At 41.2% G+C, this 21,282-nt stretch overlaps 1 protein-coding gene across 9 annotated transcripts in view; it reads left to right on the forward strand.

Moving 5' to 3' along the window:
* wdr59 (WD repeat domain 59) overlaps positions 1-21,282 on the forward strand; it is an 88,590-nt gene that overhangs the window by 12,148 nt on the left and 55,160 nt on the right. For all 9 annotated transcript variants that reach the window (XR_015759987.1, XR_015759985.1, XR_015759986.1 and 6 more), the window contains exons 3-10: positions 1,172-1,307; positions 6,059-6,144; positions 12,864-12,944; positions 14,515-14,552; positions 15,425-15,513; positions 17,208-17,324; positions 17,420-17,497; positions 19,379-19,538. Coding sequence is in view for 6 of the 9 variants with exons in the window: in XM_087996036.1 (XP_087852162.1) it covers positions 1,172-1,307; positions 6,059-6,144; positions 12,864-12,944; positions 14,515-14,552; positions 15,425-15,513; positions 17,208-17,324; positions 17,420-17,497; positions 19,379-19,538 (785 nt within the window). In the remaining 3 variants the exon portion in view is untranslated. The remainder of the gene's footprint in view (positions 1-1,171; positions 1,308-6,058; positions 6,145-12,863; positions 12,945-14,514; positions 14,553-15,424; positions 15,514-17,207; positions 17,325-17,419; positions 17,498-19,378; positions 19,539-21,282) is intronic.

The following is a 21,282-nucleotide window of genomic DNA, read 5'->3' on the forward strand; positions in this document are numbered from 1 at the left end:
ACATCCTTTCTGCCACCGTAATACTGTCATTGACTAACAATGCCACATTCCCGCCTTTTTTACCGTCTTCTCTGTTCTTACTAAAAGATCGAAATCCCGGAACCTGCAACAACCACTCTTGTCCCTGCTGTACCCATGTCTGTGAAATGACCATTATATTGAAATCCCAGGTACTGACCAATGCTGCAAGTTCCCCCACCTTACTCTGGATGTTCCTGTCATTGAAATGGACACATGTCAAACCAACCTTTTGCTTGCCGGTGTCCTTTTGCAATCCTGAAACCCTTACTGTCAACCTCGTCCATACTCGAACTACGATTCAGATTCCCATCCCCCTGCTGAATTAGTTTAAATCCACCCGAAGAGCATTAGCAAACTTAACCCCCCCGAGGATATTGGTACCCCGCCGGTTCAGGTGAAGACCATCCTGTTTTTAGAGGTCTTGGCTACCCCAGAAAGAGCCTCAATTATCCAGGAATCCAAAACTATCCCTGTAGCCACATGTTCAACTCCTCTCTCTTCCTGTTCCTCTCCTCGCTAGCATTTGGCACAGGTAACAACCCAGAGATAACAATTCTGTTTGTCCTAGCTCTTAGCTTACACCCTCGCTCCCTCAATTTCTGCCTTAAATCCCCATCTCTCTTCCTACCTATGTTGTTGGTGCCTATGTGGACTATGATTTGGCGCTGCTCCCTCTCCCACTCCCCCGTAAGGAATCCAAAAACACAATCCGAAACGTCACAAACCCTGGCACCTGGGAGTTAACACACCAACCATGAGTCTCTCTCGTTCCCATAGAACCTCCTTTCTGTACCCCGAACTAGAATCTCTGTCTTATGGGAGCTGTTTGAAACTGCTGGTCATTTTTGCAATAGCCAACAGCACAATATGTGCAGAAATTAAGAGAGTGAGGCTGTGTTCCACTACTTCACAACAAACACAGGAGCCTGCCATTTGGGCTGTAAATAATTAACATTGGCAATCTAAATTTCCAACAAGTAGATGGAGTTTTCAGCCACTCCATCTACAGCAGTTGTGTTCAATAGAACACTTTAGGAAAAACCTTTCATGATGGGACTAGGGGCTCCGAGTGTGCATGGCATAAAAAGAAAGTTGACTTTTTCTGAATGCAGGTGTGTAAGTTTGTCACTGCCAATGTTTTTTGTTACAGGCGCCGCTTCTTATATGTTATAAATTTAGATGCTCCCTCCGAAGTACCAAGAAAGGTTGCTAGACAAAGCAAATGGGACATTGGCGTGGTGCAGTGGAACCCCCATGAGACCTCTTCGCACTACTTTGCAGCTTCAGTAAGTATTAAATTGGATCTTGCTTATTTTAAATCCTTGCATGCAAGAGTATACATGAAGTTATCACAAAATGCTTTGCGCTTCATTTCTGAGCTAAAAGGAAGAACTGTAAATATTGGAACTCTCAAAATTGGAATAAAAAATATTGAAAATTTGTTTGGTTAGATTGTGAGAAATGTAACAAATCTCGTGTTTTTGTTAATATGTTAGCTAATGTTGAGAATAAACTTCAGGGTAACAGACATGATGGTGAAACGTGCAGAACCCTGGTGGGTGGTGATCAGTATGGATTAATGTGGTGCATTTCACACTGAATAGAACAGAAAAACAATATGATTGGAGTCACCGAGATGAGCTAGTTCTTAGTTTGAACAACGTTTCTTCAACTTGTCTCACTACTTCACATCAAATGGATACATGCATTGGTCCCTATCATTCCTGCCTCTTTATGTGGAATGTGGGAAATTCCTTGTCCTAATTTCCATTATTGTCTACCTTCAGTTGGTCCATTGCTGACACTTGCCTTCCTTGACTTTATTGTTTCCATGTTTAGTGAAGGGCTGTCTGCCAATATCGACGTTTCGGACCCAAGCCCTCCTTCAGGTTCCTGATGAAGGGCTCTGGCCCGAAACGTCGATTTTCCTGCTCCTTGGATGCTGCCTGGCCTGCTGTTCTTTTCCAGCAACACACACTCAACTCTGATCTCCAGCATCTGCAGACCTCACTGTCTCCCATCTGCCAATATCCACTACAAGCCCATCATCTCCTGCAGTTACCTCGACTGTACTTTATTTCTTCCTGCAAGGATTCCATTCTATTTTTCTTATTTCTCACTCGCATCTGTTCCAATTATACCATCTTCCATGGAGGTACCTCTGAGATATCCTCCTTTTTCCTTATTTGCGGGTTCCCTCCCACTGTGGTTGGTAGGGCCCTCAGCCAGTGTTCTCTCTAATTTTGTTTTGTGGCTGTGCGGGCCTCTGATGCCTGTGTGGGACAGAAACTTCCAAAACGTCCACCCCGCCAATCTCCACATTCGAAGGATTGTCCTTCCATATCCATTACTTCCAACAGGATAGCATCATCAAATATATCTTCCCCTTCTCTGTTATCAGCATTTTGCAGAATCATTTCCTCTGTGACACCCTGGTGCACTCTTCCAGCACTCCTAACACCTGCTCACAACTCCCATGGCACTTTGCCATATAATCGCAAAAGGTACAACAGTTGCCCATTCACCACCTTACTCCTCTTCAGCCAAGTGCAAATATACCTTCCAGATGAAGGAGCGTTTTAATTGTACTTCTTTCAACCTCGTCCGCTGTATTTGTTTTTACTCATTTGTGGGATGTGGGTGTTGCTGGCTCACTGGTATTTATTGTCCGCCGCTAGTTGCCCTTGTGAGGTGGTGGTAAGCTGCCTTCTTGAACTGCTGCAATCTACCTGCAGTGGTTGGCCCACAATGACATTAGAAAGGGAATTCCACAGTTTTGACCCAGTGACAGTGAACAAACAGCCTTATATTTCCAAGTCATGATGGTGAATAGCTTGGAGGGGGACTTGAAATTGGGGATGTTCCATATCTGCTGCTCTTGGAAGTGGTCATGGAAGGTGCTGTCTGAGGATCTCTGAATTTCTGCAGTGCATCTTTCGATAGTACACACTGCTGCTACTGAGCGTTAGCGGTGGTCGGAGTGGATGCTTGTGCATATAGTGCCAACCAAGCAGGCTGCTTTGTCCTGGATGTTGTCAAGTTTCTTAACTGTTGTTGGAGCTGCACTCATCCAAGCAAGTCAGGAATATTCCATCACACTCCTGACTTGTGTCTTCTAGATGGTGGGCAAGCTTTGGGGAGTCAGGAGCTGAGTTACTCTCTGCAGTATTCTTAGCCTTTGACCTGCTGTGTTTATGTGGTGAGTCCAATTGAGATTCTGGTCAATGATAACCCACAGGATGTTGACAGTGATGGTAATACCATTGAATATCAAGGGACGGTGGTTAGATTGCCTCTTATTGGTGCTGGTCATAGCTTGGCGTTTGTGTCGCATGAATGTTATTTGCCACTTGTCAGCCAGAGCCTGATATTATCCAAGTTTTGTTGTGTTTGAAAATGGACTGCTTCAGTATCTGAGGAGTTGCGAATGGTGCTGAACATTGTGCAATTCTTGGGCGAACATGCCCACTTCTGACCTTATGGAAGGATGAAGCAGCTGAAGATGGTTGGGCATAGGACACTACTCTGGGAAACTCCTGCAGAGATGACTGACCTCCAACAACCACAACCATCTTCCTATGTGTCAGATATGACCCCAACCAGTGGAGAGTTTGCTCCCTGATGCCCATTAATTCCAATTTAGCTAGGGCTCCTTGATGCTACTTTCAGTTGAATACAGCCTTGATGTCAAGGGCTGTCACTCTTGCCTCCCGTCTGGAATTCAGCTCTTTTGTCCACGTTTGAACTAAAGCTGTAATGCTGCCATAATGTGGTATCCTTTACATTGGTGAGACCAAGTGCAGACTGGGTAACCATTTCCAGTCAGAATGATCCAAACATTTCTGTCCATCATAACACTTTTGTCCTGGACATGCTACCATATTCCAACTAAGCTCAAAGAAAGCTGGGGGGACAACACCTCATTTTCTGCTTCGGCACTTTACGGCTCTTAGGACTGCATACTGAGTTCTACAATCTCAGAGTATAACCCATTTCTGTGCTTATCATCCTTGGCCATGTCTTGTTATATTTGCTCTGAGCAGAGTGGACCCATTTTTTTCCTTTCCATAGCTAACATACACTTTTCTTTCATAACTTTTGGCCCTTTGGCCACCATTATCAAGATCTTTGTCATTTGCATTTGGCACACTTGCCATCTGTTCCACATGTTCCTCATTCTCCTCTGTCAATAACATAAAAAACAGAATTTTCTAGCTTCTTTGTGTTCCACAAAGGCATATTGAACTTGAAATGTAAACTCATTTTTCTCTCTGTATATTTGCTGCCAGACCTGCTGAGTTTGTCCAGCACTTTTTCGAATCATAGCATCCCTTTGATGTGGAACCAGGACATTTGGCCCACAATGACCCTCTGAAAAGTATCCCACCTAGACCCACTCCCCTACCCCATCCCTGTAACCTTGCATTTCCCATGGCCCATCTAGCCTGCACATCCCTGGACATTATGGGCAATTTAGCAAGGACAGTCTACCAAAGCTGCACATCTTTGGATCATGGGAGGAAACTGGAGCACCCAGAGGAAACCACACAGACATTAGGAGAACACGCAAACTCCACACAGACAGTGGCCCAAAGGTGGAATTGAACTCAGATCCCTGGTGCTGTGCAGCAGCAGTACTAGCCACTGAGCCACCATGTCACCCCAGTTTTTAGTTTTAATTCAGTTGATTGCATGTCTTTTGAAGTGTAGATGAGCAGAAGTGGCATGGGTGTTCACATAGACAAGTTCTGAAAGATGGTAGGGTAATGGATAAAATGACTAAAAAAAGGGTTATCTCAGTTTATAAAAAGAGGAATATAATTGAAAAGCATGGCGAAATTGTTCGTGTATTGTGGAAAATGTTGAGCATCACATTTGCGAATTCTTGTAAAATCTTAGGAATAGTGCAGAGGAGATTTGGAATAAGCAAATTCAGTTATGAGAAAGGGTTAGAAAAGTTAGTGTTGTCTAATTTCTAAGAGTCCAGGTTAAGAGGTGACATCTGAGAGCTCGAAGGATTAGGAGAGATTTTAAGAAAAATGATTCCTTCTGGTGGTAGGGGTTGACAGTTCGAGTTCATGGGGAAAATATCAAGAATGGAGATCGTAATTTGTTTTGCAGTCCTCAGGATCTGGAGTGCTCTGCCTAGAAAGATGACAAAAACTGATTTCATACTTGTTAATTACACATGAATTATACAGGTCTTGAAATATGTGTTATGGTGGGAGGGTTGGGTGTTAGTGGAACTTTGTATGATAGCTTTTTCAAAGAGCTCAATAGCCGCCTTCTATCCAAAATGTTTCTTTGATTCTTTATTGGGTTATGACTCTTGACCAGTTCTGGCATTTAAGTGAGTTTTGGCATTAGGCTATAAATGTTGTAAAGTAATTAAAATTATTACTCTATTTTTATTGGTCAAGTTGATCAAAATATACAGTTGCCTGTTTCTAAACTTGAATAGCAGAAAGATGATATAATGTGTTCAGAAGAAAATACCGTTGATCTCTTGATGGTTCATGAATGATGATCATTTGTGGATAATGGAAATCTAGGTAAAGATACAATGTTTTTTGCTGATAATGCAGCAAACTGGAGAGGTAGATGTGTTTACTTCTGGGCTTATTTCATGTACTGTTTCATTTAACAGGGGACTGTGCTAGTTTTGCTGCAGAATGAGGCGTCACAGTTGCTCAGGTGTCTGAACTCTGACCTTGTGTTCACTTGCCTTTTATTTGAAACACTACCTAACATAATTTCCATTCTTACAGTCTGTCAGATACACTGTCCCTAATTTGATTTTGCACTTGCTCTTTTTGATGTCAGCATATTCTCCAATGTTTTTAGGTAAAATGCACACAAATGGATAGTTCAAATTCACTTGGGGTTTTCAGAGTAAGCATCAATATCCAAAAGTATAAATGTTATGGCTCTGATATTTGAGATAAAGCGTACAACTCTGATACAACTGACTGAGACAGTGTATTGATGCAAGTTCTGTTTCGCAACTACTGAGGTTATATTTGGATGTGTATTTCAGTGTAACCAGCGAGTGGACCTGTACAAATGGCATGATGGAAATGGGGAGATCCACACTTCACTACAGGGTCATACTCGTGTTATAAGGTATTTTATGTAGAATTACACCTCTGGATAAGTAATGTGAATATATTATGCTGTCTTTCCTCACAGTATGACAAGTAATATTAAATAAATAACTCAATTTAAATTGAAACAATTGCTCAAGCCCAGCACCAGGTTGCACAGAGACTCTGAAAAGACAATTAGAACTCCATTTCTTACTTTCTGTTAATTTATTACATTCTGTCAGTCCGCTTCTTGACCATCACCTTGAACGTTTGACGAATGTTTAAACTTGAAAGTGGTTTTTCCTGTCTTTCCTGCAACAGTCACATCACTCAGTTCAGTGGATCCTTCTGAAAGTCAAGTCATCCGAGCACCTGTTTAAGTTGTTGGTCTTTGCATGCAATAACTCTGTCTGTGTGTGTCTGTGTGTGTCTGTGTGTGTCTGTGTGTGTCTGTGTGTGTCTGTGTGTGTCTGTGTGTGTCTGTGTGTGTCTGTGTGTGTCTGTGTGTGTCTGTGTGTGTCTGTGTGTGTCTGTGTGTGTCTGTGTGTGTCTGTGTGTGTCTGTGTGTGTCTGTGTGTGTCTGTATGTATCATGGTCACTCAGTCTATAACCATCCAATTCTGCTCTGTTGTATTTTGTTATTTTCACAATGTCATCGCAAAACACTTGAGAGGTACTTGACTCTGTCTGCTCAGTTTCTGAGAGTTTGTAGGCAATGAACCTTAATTGTTTAATTGCAAAATTGGATGACCATTGTCCTATGAATGTGCCATGTTATTTTGCCAGGACCTATTACCATGACTACTATTTCCCATCACTCAAAGTAAATCAGAACTCCTTCCATTGACTAACTGATTGGGAATTTATACCTCCAATCTTCTGAAACAAATTCCCAACTCGTATACACCTTTCTTTGATGCCTCTCTCTGTCGATTGGACAGGAGGCACTGGTTCCATTCTTAGCCGACTAAATCAGATCTAGAGAATTGCCATTATCTTCTGATTCATATGTTGTTAGCACGGGTATCCCCAAGGATTTTTCCTTAGACCCTCCCTATGTTTCATCTGCATTTTGCTCTTTGATGACATCAACCGAGAATGTGTCAGTCTCCTAATATGTAATGATTAGACCTAGTTCTGTCTTACCACCACCTCTTGCACAGAAATTTCTTCCAATTAAATTTATAGGAAGACTGAACCCATAGTCTTCAGTCCCTGCCACAGGCTGTGGTCCCTCACCACTATTTCTTTTTTTCTCCATGCTGACTGTTTGAGGCTGAGCCAGACTTTTGATTTGCAGATGAGTTTTTAAATACATTGTCATGCTCAGACTTTCTACCTTTGATATCATCCTTCTGCTCCCTTGCCTTAGCTTTACTGCTGCTAAGACATTCATCCATACCTTTTTTTGTATCTCCCAGAATGTAGATGTTGCTGGTCAGGCCAGCATTTGTTGTCCATCTCTGTTACCCTTGAACTGTGCTGTTTGCCATTTCAGAGGGCATTTAATATTGCTATGAGTCTTGAGTCACATCGACCAGGCTCTGTAAGGCTGATCAATTTCCTTGGTGAACCTTGTGTGTTTTTTACAATAATCAGTGGTTGTCATGTTCACCATTGCTGAGAAGCGGTTTATATTTCAAACTTCTTAACTGGAGTTAATATTCTATCAATAGCCAAAATAATATCTACACCCATGCATTAACCTGGATATTTTGATTATTTATCAAGTGATGATAGCTGTGTGGCACCATCTTCTCTAGACTTTATTTTAAGGTGCTCCTGTCCACCCTGCTACATTGGACTGTGTAATTTTGAGGCCTTCCAAACTTGGCTGCCTTTTTCTGTACCTCGACCTCAATTCAGCTCTGTGCTAACTATCCTGGCTCCTGATTGAGCACTGGCTCAATTTTAAAACTTTCATCTTTGTTTACAGTTTCCTCCATGTTATGACCCACCAATTTCAATTATCTCTAGCCCTACAACTCCTGATATATCTGTGCTTTATTTGCAGCCTCTTGAGCATCCTAATGTTAATCAATTCACTGTGAGTTGCCTCTGCTGCTTTGACCCTAACCTCTAGAATTCCTTGCCCAAACCTCTCCTTTTTTTGTAAACATTTTTATTGGAGAAAAAAGATTTTAAATTTTTTACAAAATTACAACATCACTATAAAACTGTATAACAGCGTTATAATGTAACGACAATAACAGTAAGCGAACTACTACTCTACTCCACAAACCACTGAGTGAAAAAACGTACAATTCAATAAATAACAAAAAAAACCTAAATTAAACCAAGGTAAATTAAATCGCATTCAGTTAAGTTATTGCACTCAGTGCAATCTCACGAAAGCTCCACGCCACTGGGAGCATTAGTAGGCGTACCCATATTTATTCGGGATACTTCCTCCCAGGGGCCCCCAGGCCGCCAGACATAACTCTCATGACGACACAAAGACCCTAACCAATATAGCCGACAAGTCTGCGTCTATATAATTCAGAAAGGGCTGTCACATTCTCTAAAACAGTTCTGTTTTCTGGTGCACCAAACTAGTAAGTCCAAGGAGATATGCTCCATAATTAATCTATGTCACCCCGAGAGTCCCAGGGGATTCTCCGACACTCAGCTCATTAGAATGTTCTTCCTCGCACAGAATGAGAGAATATTAAACAGTTTCTTCCCATGCCCGCCCAAAGAAGGGAGATTTGGAAAGCCCAAAAGGAGGGACACTGGGTCCACCTTAACCTCAGTTCCCAAGACCTCTTCCAAAGCACTTGCTATGGTATCCCAATGACCACAAGCAATGAGTAAGAGAGCCAACATCTGAGTTGCATTTGGGGCACGCTGTTGTCTTAAATTTCACAAGCCACTTCGGTGCCAAATGAGCCCTATGGAGTACCTTCAGTTGCAGAGCCTGCATCCTATTACAAATCAAAATCTTCTTTGTTCTCCCAAATATCCTCCCACACCTCTGACGAGATTTCCACCTCCAATTCTTGAGTCCAGATTCCACACAGCCGCTCAATGTCTTTCTTAACCTTCTAACAAGTGATAGAGGTTGCTGATCAAGAGAGCACGCGTAAACAGAAGCACTCTCTTCTCCATATCTTACTCATAAGGACTAACCATTAATGTAGTCTTATTCTGTATAAAATCCCAAACCTGAAAGTAACGAGAGAGGTCCCTCCTAGATCGCTCATATTTCTGACCTCGCCGTCAAATAAATCTCCCAAACAGGAGATTGCTCTTGACTCCCAGAGCTGAAAGCTGGAGTCCATCGACCCCAGCCGGAATCCTAACATTCCTAATAAGGGAGTGAAAGGGGAAGTTTTTTTGTAAGTTACTTTCACCTTATTGCATTATCCTCCATGCTTTAATCGTGTTCAGGGCAATTGGGTTTCTGTAATGGTCCATAAGAGTCCTCATCTTGTCCATAAACAACAAATTGATAAGGGGGCACTTTGCCTGGGAAGCCTCGATGTCCAACCAGTTTGACCATGGGTACTGACAAGCCCAGTCAGCCACATAGGATAGTCGGGAACTCCATTGATATTTCTTAAAATTTGGGAAACCAAACCTCCCATCCCTTGTGGAAGCTGCAATTTGGCAAGCTTAATAAGAGGCTGTCTATGATGCCAGATGAAAGATCTGAGCCAACTGTAAAGCCTCCGTAGTGCTCACCTAGGCAGCATCAAATGGAACATTCGCATGGGATATAATAAACGAGGAAGAACATTCATTTTGACCAGAGCTCTTCTACCCAACCAAGATATTGGAAGATCCTCCCAGTGCCAAAGATCCTGTCTTATCTTCTCTGGCAACTGCACAAAGTTAGCTTTATATAATTGATCGAATGCCAGGGTGATCAAAATGCCTAAATACAAGAAACCTCCTTGTGACCACTTGAAAGGGAACCTGGTTCCATCCCCAAGATTGGATATTCCGGTAAGGCCCCCCACAGGCATGGTCTTCGACCTCATGAAATTAATTTTATACCCCGAAAGCAAACCAAACGGGGCACAGATGTCATTGGCTCAGTTAAAAAGAGCTGAACGTCATCCGCGTAAAGGGTGATCTTATGTCTGCCTGATCCTACCTCCGGATGGCCTCTGCCAATGGCTCAATCACCAATGTAAATAATAGTGGTGAGAGAGGACACCCTTGTCGGCTGCCTCTGCCAATACTAAAATTGTCTAACCGTCTACCATTGGTGAGAACCGCTGCTTTTGGGTCACTGTATAAGATTGCCACCCACCTGGCAAAAAGCCATCCTAGACCAAACTGCTCCAGTATGTAAAAGAAGTACGGCCACCTTCATCCCGGTCAAACGCTTTCTCTGCATCCAGGGAGACTAACAAGCCTGGATTCCACCCTTGCTGGGATACCTAGACCATGTTTAATACTCTTCTATTATTCGTAGACCTATGACCCTTAGTAAAACTTGTCTGGTCCTCCTTTACAATGAAGGGCAAAACATTCTCCATCCTCAGTTCCAGCATTTTCAACAGGACGTTAAAATCCACATTCAGTAATGATATGGGCCTATACGAAATGCAATCCTCTGGGGTTTCCCTCTCTTGAGAATGAGAAATATTTGCTTCTCTCAGAGAGGATGGGAGGCAGTCCTGACTGTACGAGTAGTTGTACATATCCAACAGTGGCCCAGCCAGCATATCTAAAAATGCCTTGTAAAACTCACTTTGAGATCTGTCTGGGCCAGGCGCTTTGCCATTCTGGAGCTGCCTTACTGCCTCCTGTATTTCTTGGATTGTCAGAGGGCCATTCAGAAAAGACGCCTGCTGTGAAGTTACACCAGGGTTTTAAAAAAGGACTCCATCTTCGCCAATCTGTCCTCACAGCTCTCCGACCAGTACAGCTCAGAGTAAAACTGCCTTAATCTTTTTGGCATCGCAAGTGAGAGTACCAGCACACACTCTAATGAATGTGATCGATTGGAGGGGCATTCTTCTTTCTGGCCAGATATTCTAGATTAATAATTGGTTTATCACCATACTCAAATAACCTCTGTTTTGCAGAAGCGATTTCCTTCTTTACTGTCTTGGTGAGTGCAGCATTCAGAGTAGCCCTGAGGGCTGTATTCTACTACAATTTAGTTTCAGATGGTCTATCAAAGTATGTGGATTAGAGGAAAAAGTGAAATCCCTTCCTTTGGGTGAAGACTTCTCCACACATCCACCAACTGCTTGGATTGCGGGGATGTACCCACAAGGCCCCTCTGCATCTTGTCCACTTCGGGGTCAATAAATCAGTTAAAGTCTGTCCCTATAATTTAATGACACACCCCAAAGGCCATCAACCTGAAAGGCGCATCCGTTAAAAATTTGAGGGGATGTGCCAGGGGCAAAATACATTCAAAATCCCACAATCCATAAACCGCCCATGTTCATCCTTAACAGTTGAAATGGGAGGTTCTTCTGGATGAGTATAGTAACCTCTTAAAGGATGAGAAAAACACCCATCGGAACCCTCCCTTGCCCACAGGGGGTGCTAATACAAACCCTCCATGGCTCCTTCTAGCTGAAGCCATGCCCCAGTCCCAGAAAACACCAAAGTAAGAAAAAGTTACACACATCTTATAACAAGAAAGTTAAAAGTGGGCACTCAACCTGTCCCATCCATACTTTAAATCTAGGCACTCCTGGTAGAAAAGAAACTGCACCGGTGGGCCCGCTCCAAGAAGCTGATGAGCTGGCCTTCTTCCTCCTGTTCTGGAAGATAAACATCAACTGCACCTGTCAGATGTTCTTCCGATGGCCTCAATTTTCAAGGTTGCTCTTCCAAGGCCCGTACCTGCTGTTCCAGGGCCTGGACCTGACCCGCCGAGGGTTCTGCCTTGGTCTCGGAGGTCACAGTCCGTTGCTGCACCTCCACAATGCGCTGCCCGAGTCGCTGGATCTCCTGGCCATGCTATTGCAGCATGACCGAGATCGGTTCCAGCCTGGCCTGGGTCTCCTCAATCGCTAAATTCATCTTCTCTTCGAGTTTCACAAACTCCTAGACCAGGCTCTGCTCCACAGCTAAGTCCCTGGGGCATTCACGGAGGCCAACACTGCGACTGTGGGCATGTCTGTTGCTGCAAGGGAGTGCCCTACTGGTTGTGATCGTTGTGGTCCCTTCGCTTTAGTCATTTTTCTAACAACACAGAACAATTCTGGCGGTCACAAACTAACATTTCTACCACAATGGGTTATAAAGGGAGGGTGAGTGCACCACTTTGTCTGGGTTCTGGTGCAGAGCTCAGCAGGGCAGACCTACTGGGTCGCTGCCATCTTGAATCCCCCTCTCCACCTCTTTAGTCTGCTTTCTTCTTTCCAGGCACTGATTGCAACCTTAGGTCATCTGCCCCAATGTTATGCATGGTTCTATATCATATTTTCCCTTGCATGGTCTTTGGAGCATTTTGGGATACTTTATTGTGTTAAAGGTACTACATCAATATAAGTTACTTGTCAACCTGTAGGTTCAGATAGTGATAGAGAATGAGTTGTCCTCCTAGTATGGGATAATCTAAAAATATGTGAAGCAGAGGCATGAAATTAATGATTTCCCTGATGCAAGAAGTACTCCATAGTTGTGAGTAAAGCAATTTTGATTGAATTCCATGTATCGGTACTAAGTTACTTGCTTGGATGTACGTAGGATTCTTTTGTTTTCCACAGTCAGCATTCTCTATTTGATGAGTAACCATGCACATAATCTATTAAATTTTTCTTTTCCTCCCCTTGCTTTTAGTGATTTGGAGTGGTCGTGCTTTGAACCGGAGCTGCTTGTGACGAGCTCTGTTGACACATACATCTATATTTGGGATATCAAGTAAGCCTTGGTCTCTGGTCGGGGGGGGGGGGAACTGAAGATTGCATGCCTTCTCGTTGGCAGGATAAACATCAAATCCTTATATGATCAGCCAACACAGGAAGCCATATGGCTTACATTCTTTGAAGCAGTTTTCCGATTAGACTAACGCCTCTGCACTTTCCCAAAAACCCTCCGCTTTTCGTCTTTCGTCGTGGATTTTTAGAATCCCTCATGTCGGACCGAAAGGCCTGTTTCCACAAGTCCACACTGACTCTCCGAAGAGTAATCCATCCAGGCCCATTCCCCTACCCTATATTTACCCCTGACTAATGCAGCTAACCTACACATCCCTGAACACTATGGACAATTTAGCATGTCCAATTTACCTAACTTGCACGTCTTTGGATTGTGGAAAGAAGCCAGAGCATCCGAAGGAAACCCACGCAAACACAGGGCGAATGTGCAAACTCCACACAGATAGTTGCCTGAGGCTGGAATCGAACCTGGGTCCCTAGTGCTGTGAGGCAGCAGTGCTAACCACTGAGACACCACGTTGCCCATATTGCACATTTTCTGTGGTAGCTTGGAGACTGATTCAAGGTTCACCTCTATTAGATAAATTTATTAAATGCTAGTACTACTTTACAGATTAAATTCCATAAGAGATGAGATCGCACTGTCTTTCTGAGATTGCATTGATACATAGATATTTATGCCACTGTCTTAAGATACAAGTGTGAGTTCTTTCTACAAATAGAAAAACCCTTGAAGAATTACCCCATCTTTAGAAACTGGCCTTTCTAATTAAATTGCAACCCGACTGTGAATGGACTTGGCCTACTTAAGTTTGTACAATGACCACCAGCATGTATGGAAGCTTGAAAACAAAAAGGTGCCAGCAAGATATTAATCCATTCACAACTGTTGTTTTTCTATGCAGTGTCCTTTTGACATTACATTTGTTCCATGCTGATCATCCAGCGAAAAAAAGTTCATTTTGGAAGTCATTGGGAAAATATATTTCTTAGACTTATTGAGGCTGACTGTTGGTTGGAACTAACTTGGCAATGCATTTTTAGTTGACTTTCACAGCTTTCTCATTTAGTGAGACCTATAGTATGTTTGTGTGATAGATATCTATCAGGCCCATTAGTGAGAAACGAATAAGATCAGTGCTCCAGTGGATAAGTGATTTCTGTTTAGGGAAGGGATAGAAAGCATTACAGTGTTCAGAGTTGTGCAGTTAAATCAGGTTAAACTCTTTCAAATGACTGCAATCCATACTTGATGTTCCTAAATCTCAGCCCTGCAAACTTGTACCCAGACTTGAGTACTTAGGATATGTTCCTATGATGAGAAAGTGCAAATTCTATTTTGGATGAATAAACTGTCAGTTGAGTGAGGTTTGAACACTTTTAATCATACTGATGAATTTCTGTACACAAGAAAAGTGAGGTAATTGCATGAATTTGAATTTCTTGTTTGCTTTTTTTCTTGAGGCTTGAACGTAATATGAAGTCAGTTTTAAATTGATGATATGCTCAATGTTACATAAGTTCCCCTTACAAGTCTTTTTCCCTTTTTTTAGGGACACACGGAAGCCATCAGTATCTCTATCTGCTGTAGGTGAGTAGCATCTTTACATGTCATTCTGCTATATGCGTTTCCTTAACGCGATTGACAAATTGGGGACTCTGTTTCTAAAGTGTAAACTTCTAAAATGTGTGTTGGCTGTAACATGATCACATTGCTAACACTTTAAGCACTGTTTCTAAAGCGCAATTTTTCTATAAACATGGGGTTGCACAATAATGCAGCCATTGCATTATAGAAGAACTATCTTTATTGAAATAGCAAAGGTGGTTTTCAGGTTCTGTTACAATTGGAATTCCACTTGCTCTTTCAGGGTTAATTTGATAACATTCAGTGGGTTGATATTCCATGTGATGTGAAGCTGAGATTTGAAGCATTCATTAAACAGGGGAAGGACATTGTTTACCTTGGAGTTCTTTTGCCAATTATGATTGTGTCCTCGGTCCAGTGCTCAATTTTCTTGCAAATGTGTTCTGTGCCTCTATTTATAAAACCCAACCTGCATGGCCTCTTAACTGTCTTTTTAACTCGTTCTGGATGTAAATGCATCTCTGCCTGTCTATGTCTCTCTGTCTGCAATTAATGTACCTATGTATGACAACTCAACATATTGAATAGTCTTGGATTCATTGCAATACTACTTTCGTAGAGCACACAACAGCAAAGAGATTACAGTGTTCCTTGTGTTTCCCTATATGGCTAAGGTGGCACACCTTTCCCAAAATAGCTGATAGTACCAGGATTAATTCTTTTAACATAACATGGCTGTTGCGCTGCTGGTCCTGTTCCATGACTTTACAAGGCGACTGCATTCATCCCTGCATTCTCTGAAGGGGATTAAAGAAGATTGTTATTGGGAGCTTTGTTGTCCTCTTTACACTTCATCTTTTTTCCATATTGTGCAGCTGGAGCCTCTCAGGTAAAATGGAACAAAAAGAACCCATGCTGTTTAGCAACAAGCCATGATGGAGATGTGAGAATCTGGGACAAACGGGTCAGTTTTTAAAATTTACTATTTTTCATGGGATTTGGGCATTGCTGAGAAGGTTCATATTTGTGAACCAAACAGGTTTTTACACTAATCACTGATGGTTTCATGTTCCTACAGTTTTCATTATACCTGTAGATTTATTTAAAAAAAAGAATTTGGACTCTAAGTTTATTGTTTACTTAACCATTTCAAAGCCTGTGGAGTTTGATCCCATTCCTAACGAGTTGGAAGAGAGCCAAAGAAATAATGCAGTCATGGCAAACATGGCTTGGGATTATTAAGGACAGTGGGTGTTTGGATATGATTTCAACCACAAAAAGTGTAATTGTTTTGTCTTGAAATAGCTGCAAACTCAAGTGAAAATTATTGTGCTTTTCTTTGAACCTATTGGATCTGATTTTTAATTGGTGAATTGTTGGCTTAGGTATTTTGTGTAAGAAAAGAAAACATAGTAGGGCATAGATCATTCACCCCCACCCCACAACACACCGTTGCAAAGTTCAGATCAAGGGGATTTATCCACCCTTTTGTAGAATAAATAACTGCAAAGAAAGAGGACCAAAGAAATACACCATTGGTAAGAGTAGCAGGTGTGAATACCGAGCTCATACATATAATAGTTTATTTGAACAATTCAGTAACCTAAGCTGGCTGAATTAATCAAAATGATGAATAAGAATAGCAATATGTGAAGAAACATTCGATGGCGTGATAATTATCGTAGGAACAAAACATCTAGTTGAAAATATGTAAAGTGCTGAAGTGTTGTTGATAGCACTGCTTTGGTAAGAAAGCCAGGCCCCGAGTGCTGAAGTAAGGAATGAAACAAAATTTGAAATGTGGTACAACAGATTTGTGCTAAGAATTAGTTGGAACAAAGATAACAAGTGAAAGGATGCTTGCATTCATACAAAAATATTGAGGTCATTTTAAAGGAAAGGCCATTAATGCAATGCACTTTGCAACATCAGGATATTTAGAAAGTGTCTTATTCTTAATAAAGTATTTTTTAGAAGTGTAGCTGCTGTTACAAATGTAGAAATTGAGGCAGCCAGTTTGTCCATAGCAAGTCCCCACCCCTGCCAAAAAAAACAGGAAGTTCTGACCAGGTAATGTATTTTAGTGGTGATTTGAATACTATTGACTAGACGTTGTGCTGACTTTCTTGTTCCTCAGCTTGTGCCAAGGGATCTTTTAAATCTACTTGAGTGGGCAAGCAAAGTAATATCTCAACTAATAGCACCTCCAGTTGTTTTCAGTCCCTTTGTATTGGATTGGACTGTCAATGTGGATTTTATGTTCAGGTTTTTGGAGTGGAACTTGAACATTTAACCTCAGTCTTGCAAGTGTGAGTGCTACCAATTAAGCAATGGCTGACTAAAATAAAGAAATTGTTATACTGTTAGAATAAAAATTGTTGTGGTTGAACTGATAATAGATTGAAATGAGAAAATAACAGCAGGACTGAATATGTTAATGGAATAGACAGGTGTAGCTTCAACAGGTGGATCTCCTCTACCTTCCTGCAAATGGAAACTAAGGTGTGCATATTAGCTTCTCCAAAGCACAAAAGGTACAGGGAGGTTCTGAAGCTGAAGCGGGATGGTAAGACATATTAAAGATTTTTGCTTTAAGCCGAGAAGTAATTTGAAGATTTTGATTTAAGATCCCTGCAAACCTCTACTTTTTTTTCATAGAAACCTAATACAGCAGTGGAATATATTGCTGCTCACTTGTCAAAAATCCATGGACTGGATTGGCACCCAGAGAATGAACACATCTTTGCTACATCAAGCCAGGACAACTCTGTCAGAGTAAGTAATCAATCCTGAAGACCCTTGGTTATTATTTAGTATGTGTTCAGAGGAATTTATTCAAGAGGAATTCATATTTTCCTTCTGGTTTCTAGTTCTGGGATTACAGACAACCAAGGAAATACCTGAACATCCTGTCATGTCAAGTCCCAGTATGGAAGGCCCGTTACACTGTAAGCAGCATTTCTGTTTGATGTTTTTGGGATGCTGTTAATGGAAAGTTGGTTTTCGTTTCTGTCTCAATTTCAATTTCGTACTAACTGTATTTTTTAAAACATTTTGTTGAACTTACTCAAAAGTTGGAAAAATAATTGGAATATTGTGTGCAATTCCACCTCCTTCCTGTAGGAAGGATGTTGTGAAACATGAAAGGGTTCAGAAAAGATTTACAAGGATGTTGTCAGAGTTGGAGGGTTTGACCTACTCGGAGAGGCTGAAAAGGCTGGATCTAATTTCCCTGGAGCATCGGAGGCTGAGGGGTGACCTTATAAAGGTTTATAAAATCATGAGAGGCAGGGATAGGGTAAATAAACTCACTGTGTTGAGGGAGTCCAGCACAAGAGGGCAAAGGTTTAGGGTGAGGGAGAAATATTTAAAAGGGACCTAAGGGGCAATGTTTTTACGTGGAGGGTGGTGCATGTATGGAATGAGCTACCAGAGGAAGTGGTGGAGGCTGGTACAGTTACAACATTTAAGAAGCATCTGGATGGAAACATGAACAAGAAGGGTTTAGAAGGATTTGGGCCAAGTACTGGCAAATGGGACTAGATTAGTTTCAGATATCTGGTTGGTATGGATGAGTTGGATGGAAGGGTCTGTTTCTGTGCTGTACTTCTGAGTCCATAATAAGGAGCTAGAGAGGACTGCCTGTTTATATGTGTCCTAACACAGGAGAAATTAACCAGAAGGCTTAATAGAATTTTATGATCTGCATCTCTTTTCCTTCCTGCAGTTCTTCCTGATTGCACAAGAATTGGAATATTTGTTTGTTGTAACATAGTTATATCCTTCTTGGGAAGATGTTCTGATTCTCAAATCCTGTAAATCAATAGTTACTCCAAGAACAGCAAATTACATTCAGCCCAAGGAAACCTAAACACACATATAGAAAACAGGCCATAACACCAGTGTTTCACTGGAGGCTCACTGATGATGTTACCTAGTATAGTAACGAAATGTCTGAAAACGAACCTTCCAGCTCAGCGAGCAAACTTACATCCACAACCTCAACTTGAGCTACAAATCTTCTCCAAACTCACTAGTTACTACAGAAGTTAGTGATTTAATGGAAGCACATACTGTCCCCAGTCTACCTCATTTTTAAAAAAAAATCAAGTTAACAGAAAGCTATGATTAGGCTACTGTACTTAGATGAGAATTACCAGTTCTTATAAATAAGCAATCTGTAATCACAAGTCAACAGCTATGGCTCCATTTGTCAAGGCCGAGCCCACCCTTTCATTTGTTATCAGTTAATTTACAAACAACTTAGCCCACTGCTTAAGTAACACAGGATGAATACCATACATTGAGTTTTAAGTGTCTTGTTTTTAAAAGTATAGCAATTCCTTCCATACTCAGAGGTTTTAAACAATCCCATTTCTATTTCAGTTCACTTTAAAATGCAGAAGTTAAAATTGTTTAGTCTTTAGAGATGCCAGGTGTTTTGCCTACTTGATGATGTTTGAGAGAAGCTGAGACTAGTTTTATTTTCTTTAACTTTTTCCCTGGTAAACACTTTGCTTCTATTTAACTCCTTCCTTTCAGACCACAGGTTGAAATCTAAATCCGTATTTTGCCAAAATTGACACAGTGCACTGGGTTACTTGGGCTAGGTTATTTGGGCTCACTCTACTCCAATAAGCTTGATTTGTTAAAGTACTTTTTTGACTACTTGACATTGAACAATGTTTTAGGTTTCTTCTGTTACTTTGAAGTAGGTACTTGAGGCAATTGTGTGCCTAAAAATTAAGCCTGATGTTTTCCTTCAAGAATAAACTGTAATTTTCCTGTTTATTATAATTTACTGTATAATTATTTCCTGTCTTTGACAGCCGTTTAGCAATGGCTTAGTGACGGTAATGGTCCCACAGTTACGTCGTGGTGAGAATAGTCTCCTTCTATGGAATGTTTTAGACTTAAATGTCCCAGTTCATACCTTTGTTGGACATGATGATGTGGTGCTGGAATTTCATTGGCGAAAACAGAGGGAAGGTAAGACGTCCGTAATAGATACAAGTAGTCAATGGTTTTAATCTCAAAGTGAGATTCAGTTAGATGTGTGACCTGTAAGATGTATTTCAATTGTAAATATATGAATGGAATTCTTTTATTTTCTCTTTTATACTTCTTCCCCAATCTGTGGAAAGTTGTAGCCTCCATTATAGTTTCCATTTAATATGCTCTTTACATTTTTGGCTAATTTAAAAATCAACATATTTTAAGAAGAAAGAGCTATGTGTACAATAACCACAGTTACTCCTGGTTTTTCACATCTGAGCAAAATTAACAAACCCGTTGATTTAAAGAGATGAGAAGCGCCAAGAGATACCATGGTCAGCAATGAATAGACAAGAAGTAAATCAGGCTAGACAGGAGAGAAGAGGTATTGGAGTTTAGTTTGATTGACTGTAATCAAAGACTACAAAGAGGAGGAACTATATACAATTGTGACCATCATAGTTGTTCATAATTTCATCTCTGAAACTAATGGAGGAATTAAAAGAAGTGTCTGTAGAAGGGGTAAACATCAATCTGAGAGACAACACATTCAAGGGCTGATATCTTGCAAGAAATACAGTTAAATCCAATCTGAAAGCCTATTGGATAAGCCTTAATGAAGATTGTTCCCCTACTATTGGGATGGTTTTTGACGGTATATGGGTGAAAATCAGATTATTGTTGTCCGGCTTAATGGCTTTTGACATGCACAGCCTCATAAACCAATCAGCAACCAGACGATGCCTGAATCTTGCTTTGTACACAGGCCCCTACAGTCAGCCAGTCCATAAATCTTTTCACCCATAGCTTGAACAAAACACCAATTTAAACACAACATACAAATGAGTTTCAGTAACTTTTTGAATTAAAGTAATTCCTGCCTTAGACCTTTGCTGTAAAACAGTCCTTTTCCCAGTTCAGTCACCAATCAAAAATAAAGTGAAATAATAAGATAATGGTGCTTACACTATTGAAATACTCTTCTGAAAGTTGATGCCTACTTTTGATCGTGATCTTTTCCTTAGAGTGAAATATTGTTCAAAATTGTTATGGATTTGTTAAATCTAATTTATTTCTCATCCATTGGTTGTTGATGTTTGCATGGAGTAGAGAAGTCTGTGAACCTGTTCTGCATGGAGGCACAGTAGCTCAGTGGATAGCATTACTGCTTCTCAGCACCAAGGACCCAGGTTCAATTCTCCCTACGGACGATTGTCTGTGTGGAGTTTGCATATTCTCCTCATGTCTGTGTGAGTTTCCTTCTGGTGCTATGGTTTCCTCCCATAGTCCAGAAATGTGTAAGTTAGGTGGATTTGCCATGCTAAACTGCCCATTATGTCTAGGGATGTGTTGGCTAGCTAGATTAGCCATGGGAAATGCAGGGAGGGGGTGGGTCTGGGTGAGATGATCTTCAGAGGGTTGATGTGGACTCGATGGACTGAATGGCATGCTTCCACGCTCTAGGGAATCTCTGATTTCATACTTTGATTTGGTGACCAATGCTGAAGTTCTTTAAAATCTTAGGAATTGTGTTTTCCACATTCACCGATTTGTTGATCTGCCATATGGGTACAATAGCTTGAATGTCTTTGGTAGAAAATTTGGTACTGATGCCTTTGTTACACTGGTTGTTGATCATTTTCTTGATTTGGATAATGATTGTTAGGATTTTGATCTAATATACACTCATTTTGTTGTGAAGGTTGTTGTTTCAGTACAAGAATTGAAAGCTGTTGGA

Source organism: Chiloscyllium plagiosum, unplaced genomic scaffold (assembly GCF_037043375.1).
Source record: "Chiloscyllium plagiosum isolate Xiang-an unplaced genomic scaffold, Cpla_swu_hap1 HiC_scaffold_17, whole genome shotgun sequence".
Taxonomy (NCBI): domain Eukaryota; kingdom Metazoa; phylum Chordata; class Chondrichthyes; order Orectolobiformes; family Hemiscylliidae; genus Chiloscyllium; species Chiloscyllium plagiosum.